This window comes from Pezoporus wallicus, unplaced genomic scaffold (assembly GCF_028554395.1).
Source record: "Pezoporus wallicus isolate ANWC-B61680 ecotype Strahan unplaced genomic scaffold, APGP_CSIRO_Pwel_v1 contig_7841, whole genome shotgun sequence".
NCBI lineage: Eukaryota > Metazoa > Chordata > Aves > Psittaciformes > Psittacidae > Pezoporus > Pezoporus wallicus.
The window spans coordinates 58,229-72,074 of NW_026637923.1; the positions used below are offsets into that span (position 1 = coordinate 58,229).

Below are 13,846 nucleotides of genomic sequence, written 5' to 3' on the forward strand. Positions count from 1 at the left end.
CCTACATCTCTTCTGATCAACCTGGAAAGGACAGCAGAAATGGCACAGATGTGAAGTTCAGTATTTCCCCCCTGAGTCTGCGTCACCACAACTAGCTTCAGGTTAGTGCTGATTTTTGGGTTGTCAGTCTGCTTAATGAGATTTTATTTTTTTAATCTAAAAATTCATGTCGGTCTTTGGTCTAATGGCCTTCACTGTTGAGGTTCATCACTGCCCCTTCAAGTTAGTGCTCCAACTGTAGTTTTGTGGGTTTTCTTTTCCCTTTGTTGGATCTATTTCAAATTAGAAATCAAGCACATCAAGTTTGTGATGTATGCTTTGAGTATACCTGATGACTAAGTCAGTGTTCTGTTCTCTGCCAGTTGTGTTTAAGTGCATTCCTGAATCTAGGTTGCATCTCTAGAGCTAGCTGGATAATTCAGGATTAATTTAGCCAGGTAATTAATGTATTGGCCAAAGCAGCATGTTTCAGTTTCTGTTCTGAGCATCAGCTTCTCTGATTTCTCTCCTAATGCTTGTTTTCTTTTTTTGAACAAACCAACCAACCCACCCCCATTGGGGGTGTTTTTTTTTGTTTTTTTTGTTTGTTTGTTTGTAATATTTATTTTTTTCTTTTTATGCTGTTATGCTTGTGAACTGCTGTTATGAGAACTCAAGTGATTGTACTATTGTACCACTGACATTTGATTCTATGAGGACATAAAAATTATTTTGGCCGGTCCAGATAATATGGTGTCATGTTTCTCTGACATATTACCAAGAACAATAAGAACTATGACATGATTGATCATGCAGATTAACTTTTTAAGGGTTTCTACTTTATTTGTCCTTCTGAGATTTGTACCTTTAAAAATATGTTCAGATTTACTACTTTGTCAGTTTAGTTGCAGAATTTAACTTTTCCTGTTGTATGCAATGGCAAGTTAAGCACAAATAGCTTCGTAGATCTGAACAATTAGTATGAATTTAGTGTGTATCTAGGAGTACTATCTACATTAATTCTTTAAGGTTGTTTAGAAAACAGTGCTTTCATTAATATTTGTCTTTTGTAGGGGTAGCAATCCCCAAATGGAGAAAAATCTTGAAGGACTACACCAATCTTTATTGTAAAATTCAGTTCAGAGCTACAGAGGTGTATGTACATGTAACTAAATATTTTTGTCTGTGTTATAATTAAACATTATTGTTTTTTCCTTTCTCATTATGGACTTTGACCTTTTTTCTTTTTGTGTAATCTTAATTTAGTGCTACTGCTTCAGCTCAACTCTTTGAATAAAGAATGATAATTTATTTGTATTTACACAGATGGCCATCTCATTTTTTCACTTAACAATATGTTACAACACATTCTTCACTGTTTTTCCTGTTTCTATAGAAATTTCTTGCACAAAAAAATGTTTGTGTGAATTCATCATTATAATGCTTTTTAACCTTGTTAATAAAAAAAAAGGTCAGGAGGGTACCTTTTGGGGCCATAAAATATGACAGTAGATGCTGCCTCCAAGAAATAATTAAATGGAAAAGTGATAATATGTGTGAGGGGATCTTTCTGAGACTATTTGTAAACTTTTGATTTCTAAATGTTGCCTTCAGGCTTGGTAAGAAAAGCTCAGTGTTTGTAAAGCTTATCCTGACAGCAGTATGCTGGGTTAATTGTCAAGACATGTTTAGCATGAGGGGATGTATTAATCTGCTATTGCTACCACTGTAAGTGGTTGGAATAAATAGAGGGCTCAAGCAGATGAAGAGGGATTAGCTGTGTAAATTGAGCAAACTCTTCAATCACTAAACCATGATTTTTGCAAAGGATTAGTCTGCTTTTACAAATATTGATTACTGATTTGTTACTTGGAATGAAGATGATATAAGTTGTGCAGTTGCTATATAGTATGCTATGTGAAGTGTACATCATTCATATTAATGGGATTGTCATAGGCATTACAGAAACTGACGGATACATTATAGCAGCGCTGTTAGCATTGTCATAGTTAAGTTTGTATCAGCATTTCCATTAAAATTCCTATTTTCTTTATTTGTTGTTCATAGATCAGCTTTAAAATTTGCTCTGTTGAAATCTGGCAATACCAGTTTATAGCTTTGACACAATTATTATTTTTGTTCACTTTTAAAGAGAGCTGAATCAACACATTTTAAATTAGAAGAAAATACTGTATATGCTTTAAGAATAAAAGTTTGCAGTTTCATTAAGCCGGGATTGTAGAGAAGTGTATGTGTGTTAACCATTTGCTATAAAATGCAAATAACCAAGGAATTTTTGTATAAATGAGCTCTTATGCCTGTCTAATGGCTTGTCTGTTTTTCTTCCAGTGCTGCTATCTGATAAAGATTATTATGCTTCTCACAGATCCTGTCCCACTTATGTCCACAGACCATAAAACTATCAATAAATACTGTCCACAGACCAAGCAGTGCTACTCCTTTAGCAGGTTCAGTTAGTTCATACACCTTTAATGTTACAAGTGGTTCAAGTTCCAACAGTGGTACATTCACCAGGCGATTTGTTCTTCTAATCCTAAATGCACATTTATTATGTGCAGAGGTAGGCTTAAGGAAAATTCAGGTGTGTTGTGAGAATCATGGGACACAAGATGAGAGCTCAATGAGTTTGGAAAAAATCCTGCTGATGTTTATTCAGCTACTTCCTCATTGTGAAAGTTTAAAGTTTTTAAAAATGCCCATTTTCTCAATGTTTCATCTTCTTCCTCTTATATGGATGATCATGAAACTCAATCACAGCTCTTCTCTTGATTCTCTTTTCCCAAATTGTGTCTTCTATTGCAGAATATGCTGATAACTGTGATTTGTAAACTTCCAGTCCCTTAATGCTTTGGGATTTCCCATGGTAGATGCTGAAGATATAGAAACCTGTATGTGTTTACCATAAGAAAAGACAAGCTGTCATTTAGCAAGGCAATATAAATGATCTTTTTTCACTTTTGGATTTCTATCCCATAGATGGTACCCAAATAAAAGTAATTGCTACTAACTTCAAATAAAAATATTATTTGAAATATTCCTACTCCTCCTTGATAAAACCAGTGGAAACTGCGTACAGTCATCTGAGAAAGATAAATCTTGTGGAAACAGGAAATACATTCTGTAGCTTGGTATCACTTAGGCCACTGAAAACTTAAAGTAGACATTTTGAGCAACAAGATGTAACAAAATGGGACTTAACGGGACAATTGGAGCAGAGCAAAACAGCTTCTGCCAGAGTGCTTGTTACTTGCATCTTCAAGTATGATTTCTTCTGGAGACTTAAAATGGAATGAAAATATTAATGCGGTCATTCAGAAAACTTGAAGTTGATACTGGAAAATGATTCTTCATGTAATTCTCAGTATTCCAAGGTGAATGATCACTGAAATTGACATCTGGAAAGCTTTCAGGAAACACAAGAGTATTCTGCTGGCTCTTTGTAGTGTGATCTGCTGGCTTCTTAGAGTGTTTCACTTGTTTTTTTTTTAAGTTTGGCCCCATGCAATTACAGCAAAATAGGAGAATTTTCTCTCTTTTTGGTAGCAACCTCCTTGTGAGAGGAGGTTTGAAAATGGCAGCGTGTTTTACCAACAATATAACCTTTTGATTTTTATTACCTCTTTATTACCTTTTTCAGAGCACTTAGAAATAATTACACTGTTAGTCACTTTTGAGTATTTACCTTCATGTTTTCTCCTGGTTTTGCTCTATAGATTGATTTTTGTAAGTGCAGTGTCGTTGCAAGAGTCTGATTCTACCAGAACTTCCAACTTCTACATGCTGAATGACATTTGATATGCATTTTGTGTGCTGCAGTGGGAAAACTTGAAAGGCTCGTGTGAGATTTTTTCCCTTTCATTTTCATTTTAAAAAGGCTTGTCTTTACATGCACACTGCAGTGTAAAGTCCTACCTCCATCTTAATCCAAATTAGCTTTTGAATGCAGAGGAGCTTTGAGTGTGATAGTTCACTGATCACTGAGCACAGCTTTTTACTTACATTATCAGTAGTGGAAGAAATGTATCAAGAATGAGGCAATGGGGCAGAACATTCAAGCCATTTTGTGTTTGCAGGACTACGTAGAAGGTGGAGAATGAAAACTGTAGCTTTTGTGGATCTCTTCATTGAAATCTGCAAGTGCCACTTTTGAAAATGTGAGGCTGTTTTTAGCTGACTGTAGAAATTCTAATCTCTTGTTCTATACAGATGAAAGATTTTTTTCAACTCCAACCAGTAACGTTACAACTTTTTTTGATCAAGGATATGAGCTGTTGGAGCATTTGAAATGCTCAAAGTGTGTATGTATGTTTCCTTTCAGAAGCTTAGCAGGCCAAGCCTTTGGCCAGGAGTCAGAACAGTTGGAACTTTGCAGACTACACAGTTAATCTGAGAGGCTGCCACTTGGCATAAGTGACTTCCATACATAAAACGTCATATAATTTACTTTGTTGTTTTTTTTTTTATTGGTGTTTTGTGGTAGTCTGAGAATTTCCTTCTTTCCCTGGATTTCTTTGGTATTGCTGACTGTATTTCCAGTGTGCTACGCTGCTTTTGAGAGCAATAGTCGAAAATGTCCCTAAGTTCAAATATCCTTATCAAAGATTGAAATTTACATTGGATGATTTTCCTGATCAGCTAAATTGGGCACTTCTCAAAGTGTACTGTTTGCTTTTTTAATTTTTAAAGAGGGCTTAAACTAGCTTCTGGAACTAGAAACAGAACATTACAGGAAAGGAGGTATACACAATACAGCTTACTTAAGAGAGGAGACAAAGCAAAAAATTGACCAAATGATAAAATTATGAGGAAGAATATTTATGCTTTTTCTTTGATGGATCTGTGATTTGTGAAGAATCTAGCTTGTGTGGTATTGGCCAAAATTTGGGTAAGAGTCACAGAGTTAATTTGATTTAAGTTCTCATGGATCTGTCAAAATGTTAAGTAACAAATACTTGCATAACCAGGATGCTGAAACTAAAAGAACATGTACTACTAATTTTAAAATATAATTTGAATGTTCATTGTTTAACTTTGCAAGGAATGACATTTGGCAGTTTTTCTGCCAAAACATATTAAGTCCTTCTTATGTTCAGTTAAACAGTTGTCATTGCTTAGTCTTTATTTAGGCTTATTTCATTTGCTGAATGAAATGTGTCAGTTGCCTAAAGACAAAATTTTAGACCCTTTCAAAGTACTAATTAAAAGCATTATGACAAAATCAGAAAAGTAATAGGAAACTTTTAGTTCTGATTACCATAAGTTTTTCTTAAGATGTTGTGATATGTGGCTGTTATTTCCAAGGGATTCTTATGCTCACCAGGTGGCTATTTAAAAATAGTAGTAAACTGCAGTGTACAATTGTATTGTAGTATTACATTTTCCAGATGTTTAACTATTAAGCTGAAAATTGTTTTTTTTCACCTGGACATATTAAATACTAGCTTTTAACTTGCTGTTTGATAAACCTTTAGGACTTTCTTCCTATTAGTCATCTGGGAATACAGGAATCATGATGTGGTTAAAGATGCTATCCATATGCAATTTGACATCATGCTGGTCGTGCTCCAGCTGTAGACTCTTTATTCCTGGCCTTTTAATTTTCTCTGATTAGCTAACAGCACCTTCTCTGGTTCAGCTATTGTGTAGATATTCTGGATCTGTACTTCGGGTTTCTAATCAAAATTGGATGTGTGTGCTTGTCTGTGAGATGATGCTGGGAAATTTTGGCTTGCCTACATCATTTCATGAGAATTTCCAGTACCTCTAATTGATCCATGATGGTCTAGTCTGAAGTGCAGTGCAGGAGGCATTGGTTTTATCTCTGTGTTTTCCTGCATACTTGATTTGTTACAGCAAAGTAGGAAGCTGAGCTTCTTGTTGCCTAAGAAAAATTTGTATTGTTAATCTCTACAATTGATACACTTTACTGTTAGCGGTAGTGTGGACCTCTGGGTGATTGAAACCTTTCTGTCTTGCTCTGGAATGATTGATTAAACTTTCATGATCCTTGGAGGAATTTGAGTAAAACTTCTGTATTTCTATGCCTTATATTTCAGTGTTGTGAGAAGCAGACCTTGTACAAGAGACTATTTCATTGTTGCTGTATCTTCTTTCTGTCTTGCCTCAGAATCTGAGTAACAGAAGAAGTGGGAAGGCTTCTCCTGTGAAGTATGCCACGGCCCCTTTTATAACCCTGAGGGGATAATGCACGCTCACACCAGAAAACATTACTTTTTTTTTCCACCATGTGCTATGGGTGTCATTTGTGAAATTTTAATAATTACCTATGTGAAAATCAATTCTGGATCAAGAGATGGAAGCCATGTGTGTTAAAGTGCTATGCAAAATGTCACAGTGGCTGTTTAGACTGAATTTAAAAGCCAGCAAAAGAATGTGTAAGGCCAGGACAATATTGGTTTATAAATTCAGAGTTAAATTTGGATGGGGAGTGCGTGATCCAGGATAATTCCATCAGGTTGTGTGTGGATCCTGGTCAATAGAGTCTGACTGACTGACTAGGGCAATTTATTAACAACAACAGCAATGAACAAGTCTTTTATCAAATGCAATATGAATGAAACTTTGCTTAGAAAAGACATGAGGATTGAGAAGCCATAGATGTAAGATTTTTAAAATCTAAACTATCTAAATACATGGTTATTTAATTAGGGGCTAAATGAAAATGACAAAAAGACAGATCTTGAGCATGCTAACTGCTTTAAAGAACCAAATATATTTATACAGAATATGTTGCAGTGTTTCTTAGGCTGCCTGGCCCACTGCCTTCTCCTGAGCTTACAGGAAGGAAGGGAGGAGAAATGCTCATACTGCTCTCTTTCCCAGGGAGGAGTCAAGAAGAAATACTCAGCATTTAGGCCTCTGAGGGTGTGGTATTAGCATTTGTAACCCAAACTTCATATCCCAAATTAGAAAGAATTAAAACTAGAAACAGATGACACTGCTTTAAGTATTCTTTAGTACAATACACTGCTGGCTCTTACTAGAGGAATATATCAAGGCAAGTTATTCTGTGATAATTATTGTAAACTGTTAGAGAACACAATGGTGAATGCTGGGGATGGCTCCAGTGCAAAACATCATAGACTAGGCAGTCTTTGGAGCAAGCGCTTTGAAGATCAGAATGCTAGTTTTTCGTGAACCAATGTTTCAAAAGCTGAACATTTTAGTTGTATTTATTCCCTTGAAAGAAATGCATTTTCTTTAACAATTACCTTTGTATTCTTGCGTGTTAAGCTAATTCAGAGTTATTAGACTACACATTTGCAAAGTACTGAAGTAGTCTTTGTGAAAGTGTTCAAGACAGTTAATGAAGCTAATGAGATTTTATGAGATCTTCTTACTGATATCTTTTCCTTAATCAGAAAACTGTAGGAAATGGGATTTTTTTTAAATTCAGTATGCATCAATCTTCTCTTTAATAAGAAAAAAAAATAAATAAATGTAGGCAGAAGGTATGCATATGAAAGTAAACCACCTCCTCTTCAGCCTAGATTTACAGTGCTTGTGCAACAGATGTGACCCCAGTGTATTGCTATGTACAGATTCAAAGTTAATTGAATCCCTCTGTAGTAGCTATTAAAAATGGGTAAATGCTGTATTTCCAGATCAAAATGAAATGGAGAGATATGAAAAATTCTGGGACAAAATTCTGAGTGTGTGTGGGAGGAGAGGGTGGAAAGGAAGAAAAGGAGCTGAAAATACTTCTGTTGCTAGAAACATGACTCCTCCTTTGCTCAACTTTAGCACGAATATTTTCAGAAAATCTTTGCCAATTTACAATTGCAGCTTGAGAGATGTCATCAGAGCCCTGAGCCTGAGGACAGCCTCCCAGTATTTTCTATATTTTAAAGGATATGTAGAGTAGCAACTTTTTGTTTCTAGAGAAACATACAGTTTCATACTAGATTACAAGATACACGTTAATATTGCCAGCATTTTTCCTCTCTGTTTTCTAGCGTGTGTCAAAGTTTTTTAATAGCAATAATTCAAACAGGAATGGATTTCAGTTTCTGCTTTTGAATAAATGGGTCTTGAGTGCAGTAAAAGGAAGCTGAAAAAGTAATTTTCCATAATAGTGATTTTATATTTTGAGTTAAAGGAATATAAAGAAATAGCAATCAGTTTTCTCCATATAATCGAATTAATGTGTTTTGTAATGGTAGTTTTCTTTTACAAGGACTGAAGAACAGTGAATTATTTTTATTTGAGCAAGAAGTCCTTACCATTATAATAGTTAAACCTGTGGTCCTCTACTAGGAAAGCAAGCTGTAATCAACCACTTAGCTGTTACTGAATTACACTTATCTCCACTTCGCCTGTTTAACTTCCCATAAGCATGCTAAGCACCTCTTTAGAATGCATTGAACTCTAATTATTTCTTGCTTTATGTATCCCTTAGCCCACATTGAAGAAATAAAAAATATTCTTATTGGTATACAGTGCAGAGTAACACAACCTGGTCTTGTTTTATTTAGTTTGTATGCAGAGTGAAATTTTAACAGCTTTGGGTCCTTCAAAAATAAAACCACCATGCGTAATGATTGAATTTCATGTCAAGTGACACTGATGAAAATGTTTGTAAGTAATGGGCCAAATTCACAATTGCGGTAGGGTGCAAAACTGCATAATTCAACCTTTTGACTGTCTGATTACCAATTTGCAGAACCTATAGCCATGCCATGGCTATAATCTAATGTCTTTCTGAAGTCATGGGGTACACTTGATTTGTGGGGTTTGTGCACAAAAAACCCCATTGTCGTGTTTTTGGTTTAAACCATGACAGGAACCTGTACATTAATACACCTACATTCATATAGGTGTATTTTTTTCCTGAAGTCAAAGCATGAATGGTAGAATAGCTGGCTTTATGCTTGAGTGAGAGCATTTTACTTTCTTTTCACTGGAGGAATTTTTAGCCTGGCAGCAATAGCATTGTAATAACTGCCAGCTGCTCACTTGGCACAAGAGTGTCTAGAACCAAGAGGAAGAGCCTGGTGTATCATATGTATAATTTACTTTTCTCTAAAACTTGAAGGTTGAGGCCTCATAAATATTTTCATCTGGTCTTTCATGGCCTTTGTACACATCAGTCTGGGAATATGCATGTGAAGCAAAGCTTGCAGATTTTAGTTTGGAGTACATTGTAATAATTGCCACCATGATAAGAAGAGAGATTATTCTGGCAGATTCATCTGCGAGTGGGTGGTCAAGAAAAAAGGAAAAACTTTAATGTTAAGCAGATGGACCTCCCTTATTTTATATATTGGGGATGCAAGATAATCATCTCCCCAAATATTGGATAGTATTGATCTGGTTTGCACATCAAAAGCATAAGGTTGAAAAATTATTTCTGAGGTAGAAACTCAGGAATGGAGACTTTTTAAAATCCTGTTCTTGCCCACCACTGTCAGGGCAATGATGCAGCAGAAATTAGGACTGGAAGGGTTCACAGGAGCCGTTGTACCTTTCTCCACCTGTAAACTCACAAGTTTACAAGTGTAAGTCACAGAGCACTTCTTCACCCATAGTACAACTTTACTCTTTGATATTTAAAATTGGCTTCAGAAACTTAAGTGTACCAAAGGAGAACTCAGGAAAGACTATGTTAAACATCTTTATTTCTAAATGCTCATGACACATCTGGAAATAGACCATACAGTAGTAGGAAGTTGTTAGGAAGACCTGTTGGTCTCTGCTGGTCTGGTAGTCAGCTTAACCTTAAGTGTCTGAGCAGTAAACACTGAGACACCCAAGAAAGTTATACCAATAGGTGCAAGCTCCTTGCATCTTTACGTTTCATTCCTTGTAGTGGGCTATCTCCAGTGAAATTAGAGGGCACTGAAATTCAGGCCATGTCACCTGGATCCTTGAAGGAAGAGAAAAATTTTCCTGGTCATAAAGACATCCTGGGATGCACATGGGTGGGAGTGTGATATTTGGGAATTTGGAGCTCTGAACTCTAAAGGAATATGTGTTTTGAAGCATGTTGTTTAATTTGCTTCACAGTTTTTTATTAAAAAAAAATAGTATGCCTTCTTTCTTGGCAGTCTGTCTCTGTGTTAAGTAGATTGTTTGAAGAAGGAGCTGTCTTATTCAAAGTCCCACGCAGTAGTCAACTAATGAGTCTGTGATCTCAGCTGCTGGTGTAATGTAAGTGAATGCTGCTTTACTATAGCAAAACACTACTTTAGTGATACTTTTTAAAGTGAGATTTGTGTCAAGCCTGATCTGTTTCACACGAATGTGAAAGCAGCATTTTGATTGAAAGCAACTGCAAAACCTCAACCTGCTATGCAAGTTCCAAACTTTCAGTTAGGAGTTCCCACAGCTAGGGATTGCAGTTTGCTCTAAATCTTGTTTGACATGTGGATGAGGGAGTAAAGAAGTGAAAAAACTGGAAGAAACATAGAAAGGTGACAGAGTTTAGGAGTCTTCCATGCTGACTCTAACCAGTAGCTGTTAAGGAAGATGTCATTCTCTCTTTCCTTCTCTCATTGTTTTTGTTACAATACAGGGGTAAGAGTATATCCATGCTTGTGCGTTCTTCCAGCCGCATATGCACAACACCTGTGGTTAATGAGAATCTGAGAGGAAGTGGTTCTTTCTCTATACTTTTTATACTACTTACTTTCCCCCTCCTTCCTCCTGGAGATACAGGGCAATGAAAGAAGGAATTTACCCAGATTTATGCTTTTTCTGTCATGTACAGCCGTATGCGTCTTGGGATATTACAATTTGGTCCATTTCTCCTGCCCTTCTGCTAAAGTTCCATCATATTTTTTAGTTCCCACGTTTCTCTGACAGAAGGATGATAATATGCATGGGATCTGTTTCTGCTTCAGCTACTTAGAGATTGTGAGTGGCAGAGGGGCTGACCAGCTGCTGCTGCTTGTTCAATGGAGTTACTGCCTCAGTTGCTTTAAGGAACAGAAGAAGGATCTGGGTGCTCTACGGGTTGAGGGTGTGAGGAGGGCTTCTTTCTGCACTGTCACCAGAACTGTGGAAGTCTGTCATTTTTCATGCAGGTTTTCCTCAGAAGCTTTCAGTGCTCTGTGCGAGATAAATGTAGCTTCAGAAAGAGGCATTGTCAAATTTATCCTGACTTATCTCAGAAGAAGTAGCAAAACTGGAAGTGAAGTTTTGACTTTCTGAAGCAGTCAGTTTGGATGAGCTTCTGCCTACCTTCTCTGGGGTTGTATGTCTCGTTTGACTTGACTGTTCACTAAATGATCACTTGCCAAGCTTTCTCATCAAAACCCAAACTGACACAAACAGGAATGTATAAGCTTAGATCCTTAGTGCTTGGAATTCGTAAGTTAAAAAAAATTAAGAGCGAACTGTTTTTGTTTGTTTAATTAGGTTTTATGTCTTCCATATCTGTGGGGATGCAGTGTTCTAAAATGAGCTCTACTAGATGAGGCAAAGCTGTAAGCGTTGCACACTGATGCCTCCCAATGACCAATATAAAGCAGCACACTGTATATTTGTAAAACTCTTCACCTCCCCCATTCATAATGGCATCATTAGATCATCTTTTTAAGTAACTATTAAACTTTACATGTACCAGCTAGTGAGTGTCTTTGCATTTAATTCTCATTTAATGTTGTGCAGTGATTGCATATTATCAAGGAGGAGACAGCTGCATCATTTTATTATACATGTACACGGGGCCAGTAACTCTTCTATTTTTAACACAGTAGTAAGAATTCTATAGAAGATGAAATGATAGCTAGCATACGTCTAATCTTTAAAAGGAATATTAAATTAAAAATTCAGTGGAAATATCAATGTGTATAAATTTCTATCTACTGCCTTATGGCAGAATCTTTTGTTGCCTAAATAGCCAGTTGTATTATTTTTAGTATTTTCATACTTCAAAAAATAACGTTCTCTGCGTGTTCCTGTCTCTTTTTCTTGTCTTTTCAGTCACATCTGTGTTTAAATAAGGCCACCATAAACCTACTCATTTGTGGAAAAAAATCTGGTTTATGGGACAACCTAAAAATCCAGGAAGATGGCACCACATTCCAGAGGCAGTGTTCTTGGTTCAAAGTCAATTGATTTTTAACCCACACTGCGTAGTTTAAAGTGGTTAGATTTTTTCCTTTTTTTTCTTTTTTTTTTTTTTTTTTTTAGCTCAGGGGTTGTCTACTGCTATCAGTTCTTTTTTGTATGTTTATATTGGTAGAACTTAATGAGATTACATGAGATTACCTGTAAACTTGCCACCTACCTACAGTGAGTCTTATGAATATTTGATGATAATAAGTAGTAGGAACTTCACTCTTATATTCACATGCACTTTAAAAAAACAGCAGCAGAAGGATACCTTTTTTTTGTTCTGCTTTTTCACTTATGGTAAACAGTATGATGATTATATACATGCTAATTATTACATGCTAATTATCTAACATATTGCTGTTCTTAATACTAGGAGCTCCATTTAAATCATATTTCTCTTGTAGGAGGGGAAGAATGCAGGACAGAAGACAATTCTTATGTAAATTTGTGTTCTAAATTGAGGCAGGGTCGACTGGTCAGTCTCATGCTTCTAGCTATGAATTAGCAGTTGAGAAGAACAAAAAAATACAGTGGAACATCCTCACTGTTTTGCAGATGCAGCCGTGGTCTACAAAATCTAAAGCTGGTATCTGTAGGTCAACAATTTTGTAGAGTTCTATGCCATGTTTTTGGTCTATCCAGCATCACCCTATAGATCCTATAGGCAATACATTTGCGTCATATTGCAAATCAGACATGGTCTGTCAACAGCAGGCATTGCCTTTTATGTTCTCTTGGTCTGTTTTCCTTTTTCTTGTAGATGGTGTAATAGGGAATCCTCACCTTGTGTGTTGTTTTGAGATGTTTTTCTATGAAGCTGGCATTGTGAAAACCACATTCCTGTTTTAATTGTGTTGAATTGTGATACTTGGTTTTGTTTGCACATTTGAGAACTTACTGCTTTGATCATCCAACTTGCTGCTTTACAGACCATGTTCAAATCACAAACTAATGTTTTCTAAGTTGCCATAGCTTGTTTAATTACTTATTTTCCCTTCTGAGACTTGCAGAGCCTGCTACGCAACTATATTTTTCCTTACTGAAGTGGTGAGGACAGCAGCAACAGCTCCGACATTTATCGTTATAGGGGTTTTGTATTTAAAATAATCTGACATAATAGTTACTAGAATTATTTTTTCCAGTAGCTCCTGCAAATTGAGAGTGTAAAATCTGTAAGTTTATTAATGCTACTATAGCATTTTTCTTAAAAAGTGGTGCTTTACAGAATTTATTTTTCTTTCAGGGCATCAGTTTCCTCTTATTGCAGCTCAGGATCTTCAGTTTGTTCTGAAGGCCGGATACCTGGAAAAACGCAGAAAGGGTAAGTTCAACTGTCTTTGTCAAAAGTAGTGTATATTTTCTATCTGTGAAGTCTGTGTGTCAGTATTTGACGTTATACACACAAATAACTTCATACAGGAGTGTTAAAACGAAATAGAGGCTGAAATGTTGAAGCATTATTATGCAAAAGAAGCAGAGCACATATTTACTCCTGTAGTATTAAAAGAAAATCTTATTTCTTTATTGACTAACAAAATCCTGCTGTTCAAGTCCACTGTCAGCCACAATTCAGAGACTTATAGATATTTTTGAGGAAAAAATTAAGAATATATGTAAAAGTACCGTATGTTGACTTCATGTTTCAGTGAGCATCAAGATTTATTTTCCTTCAAGAGGGCAAATATTGATCTCAGCTTTGGTTCGGTCAATATTTACCTTGATTCAATAAATCTTATATTGTCACTTTAATACCCACTTAATGCTG

The 13,846-nt window shown here is 36.0% G+C and overlaps 1 protein-coding gene across 1 annotated transcript in view; it reads left to right on the top strand.

Annotated features, from left to right (window-relative positions):
• Nucleotides 1-13,846, top strand: part of SKAP2 (src kinase associated phosphoprotein 2) — a 103,424-nt gene that overhangs the window by 43,734 nt on the left and 45,844 nt on the right. Inside the window, exon 5 of the mRNA XM_057408298.1 lies at nucleotides 13,325-13,402. Within this exon, the coding sequence (XP_057264281.1) occupies nucleotides 13,325-13,402 (78 nt within the window). The remainder of the gene's footprint in view (nucleotides 1-13,324; nucleotides 13,403-13,846) is intronic.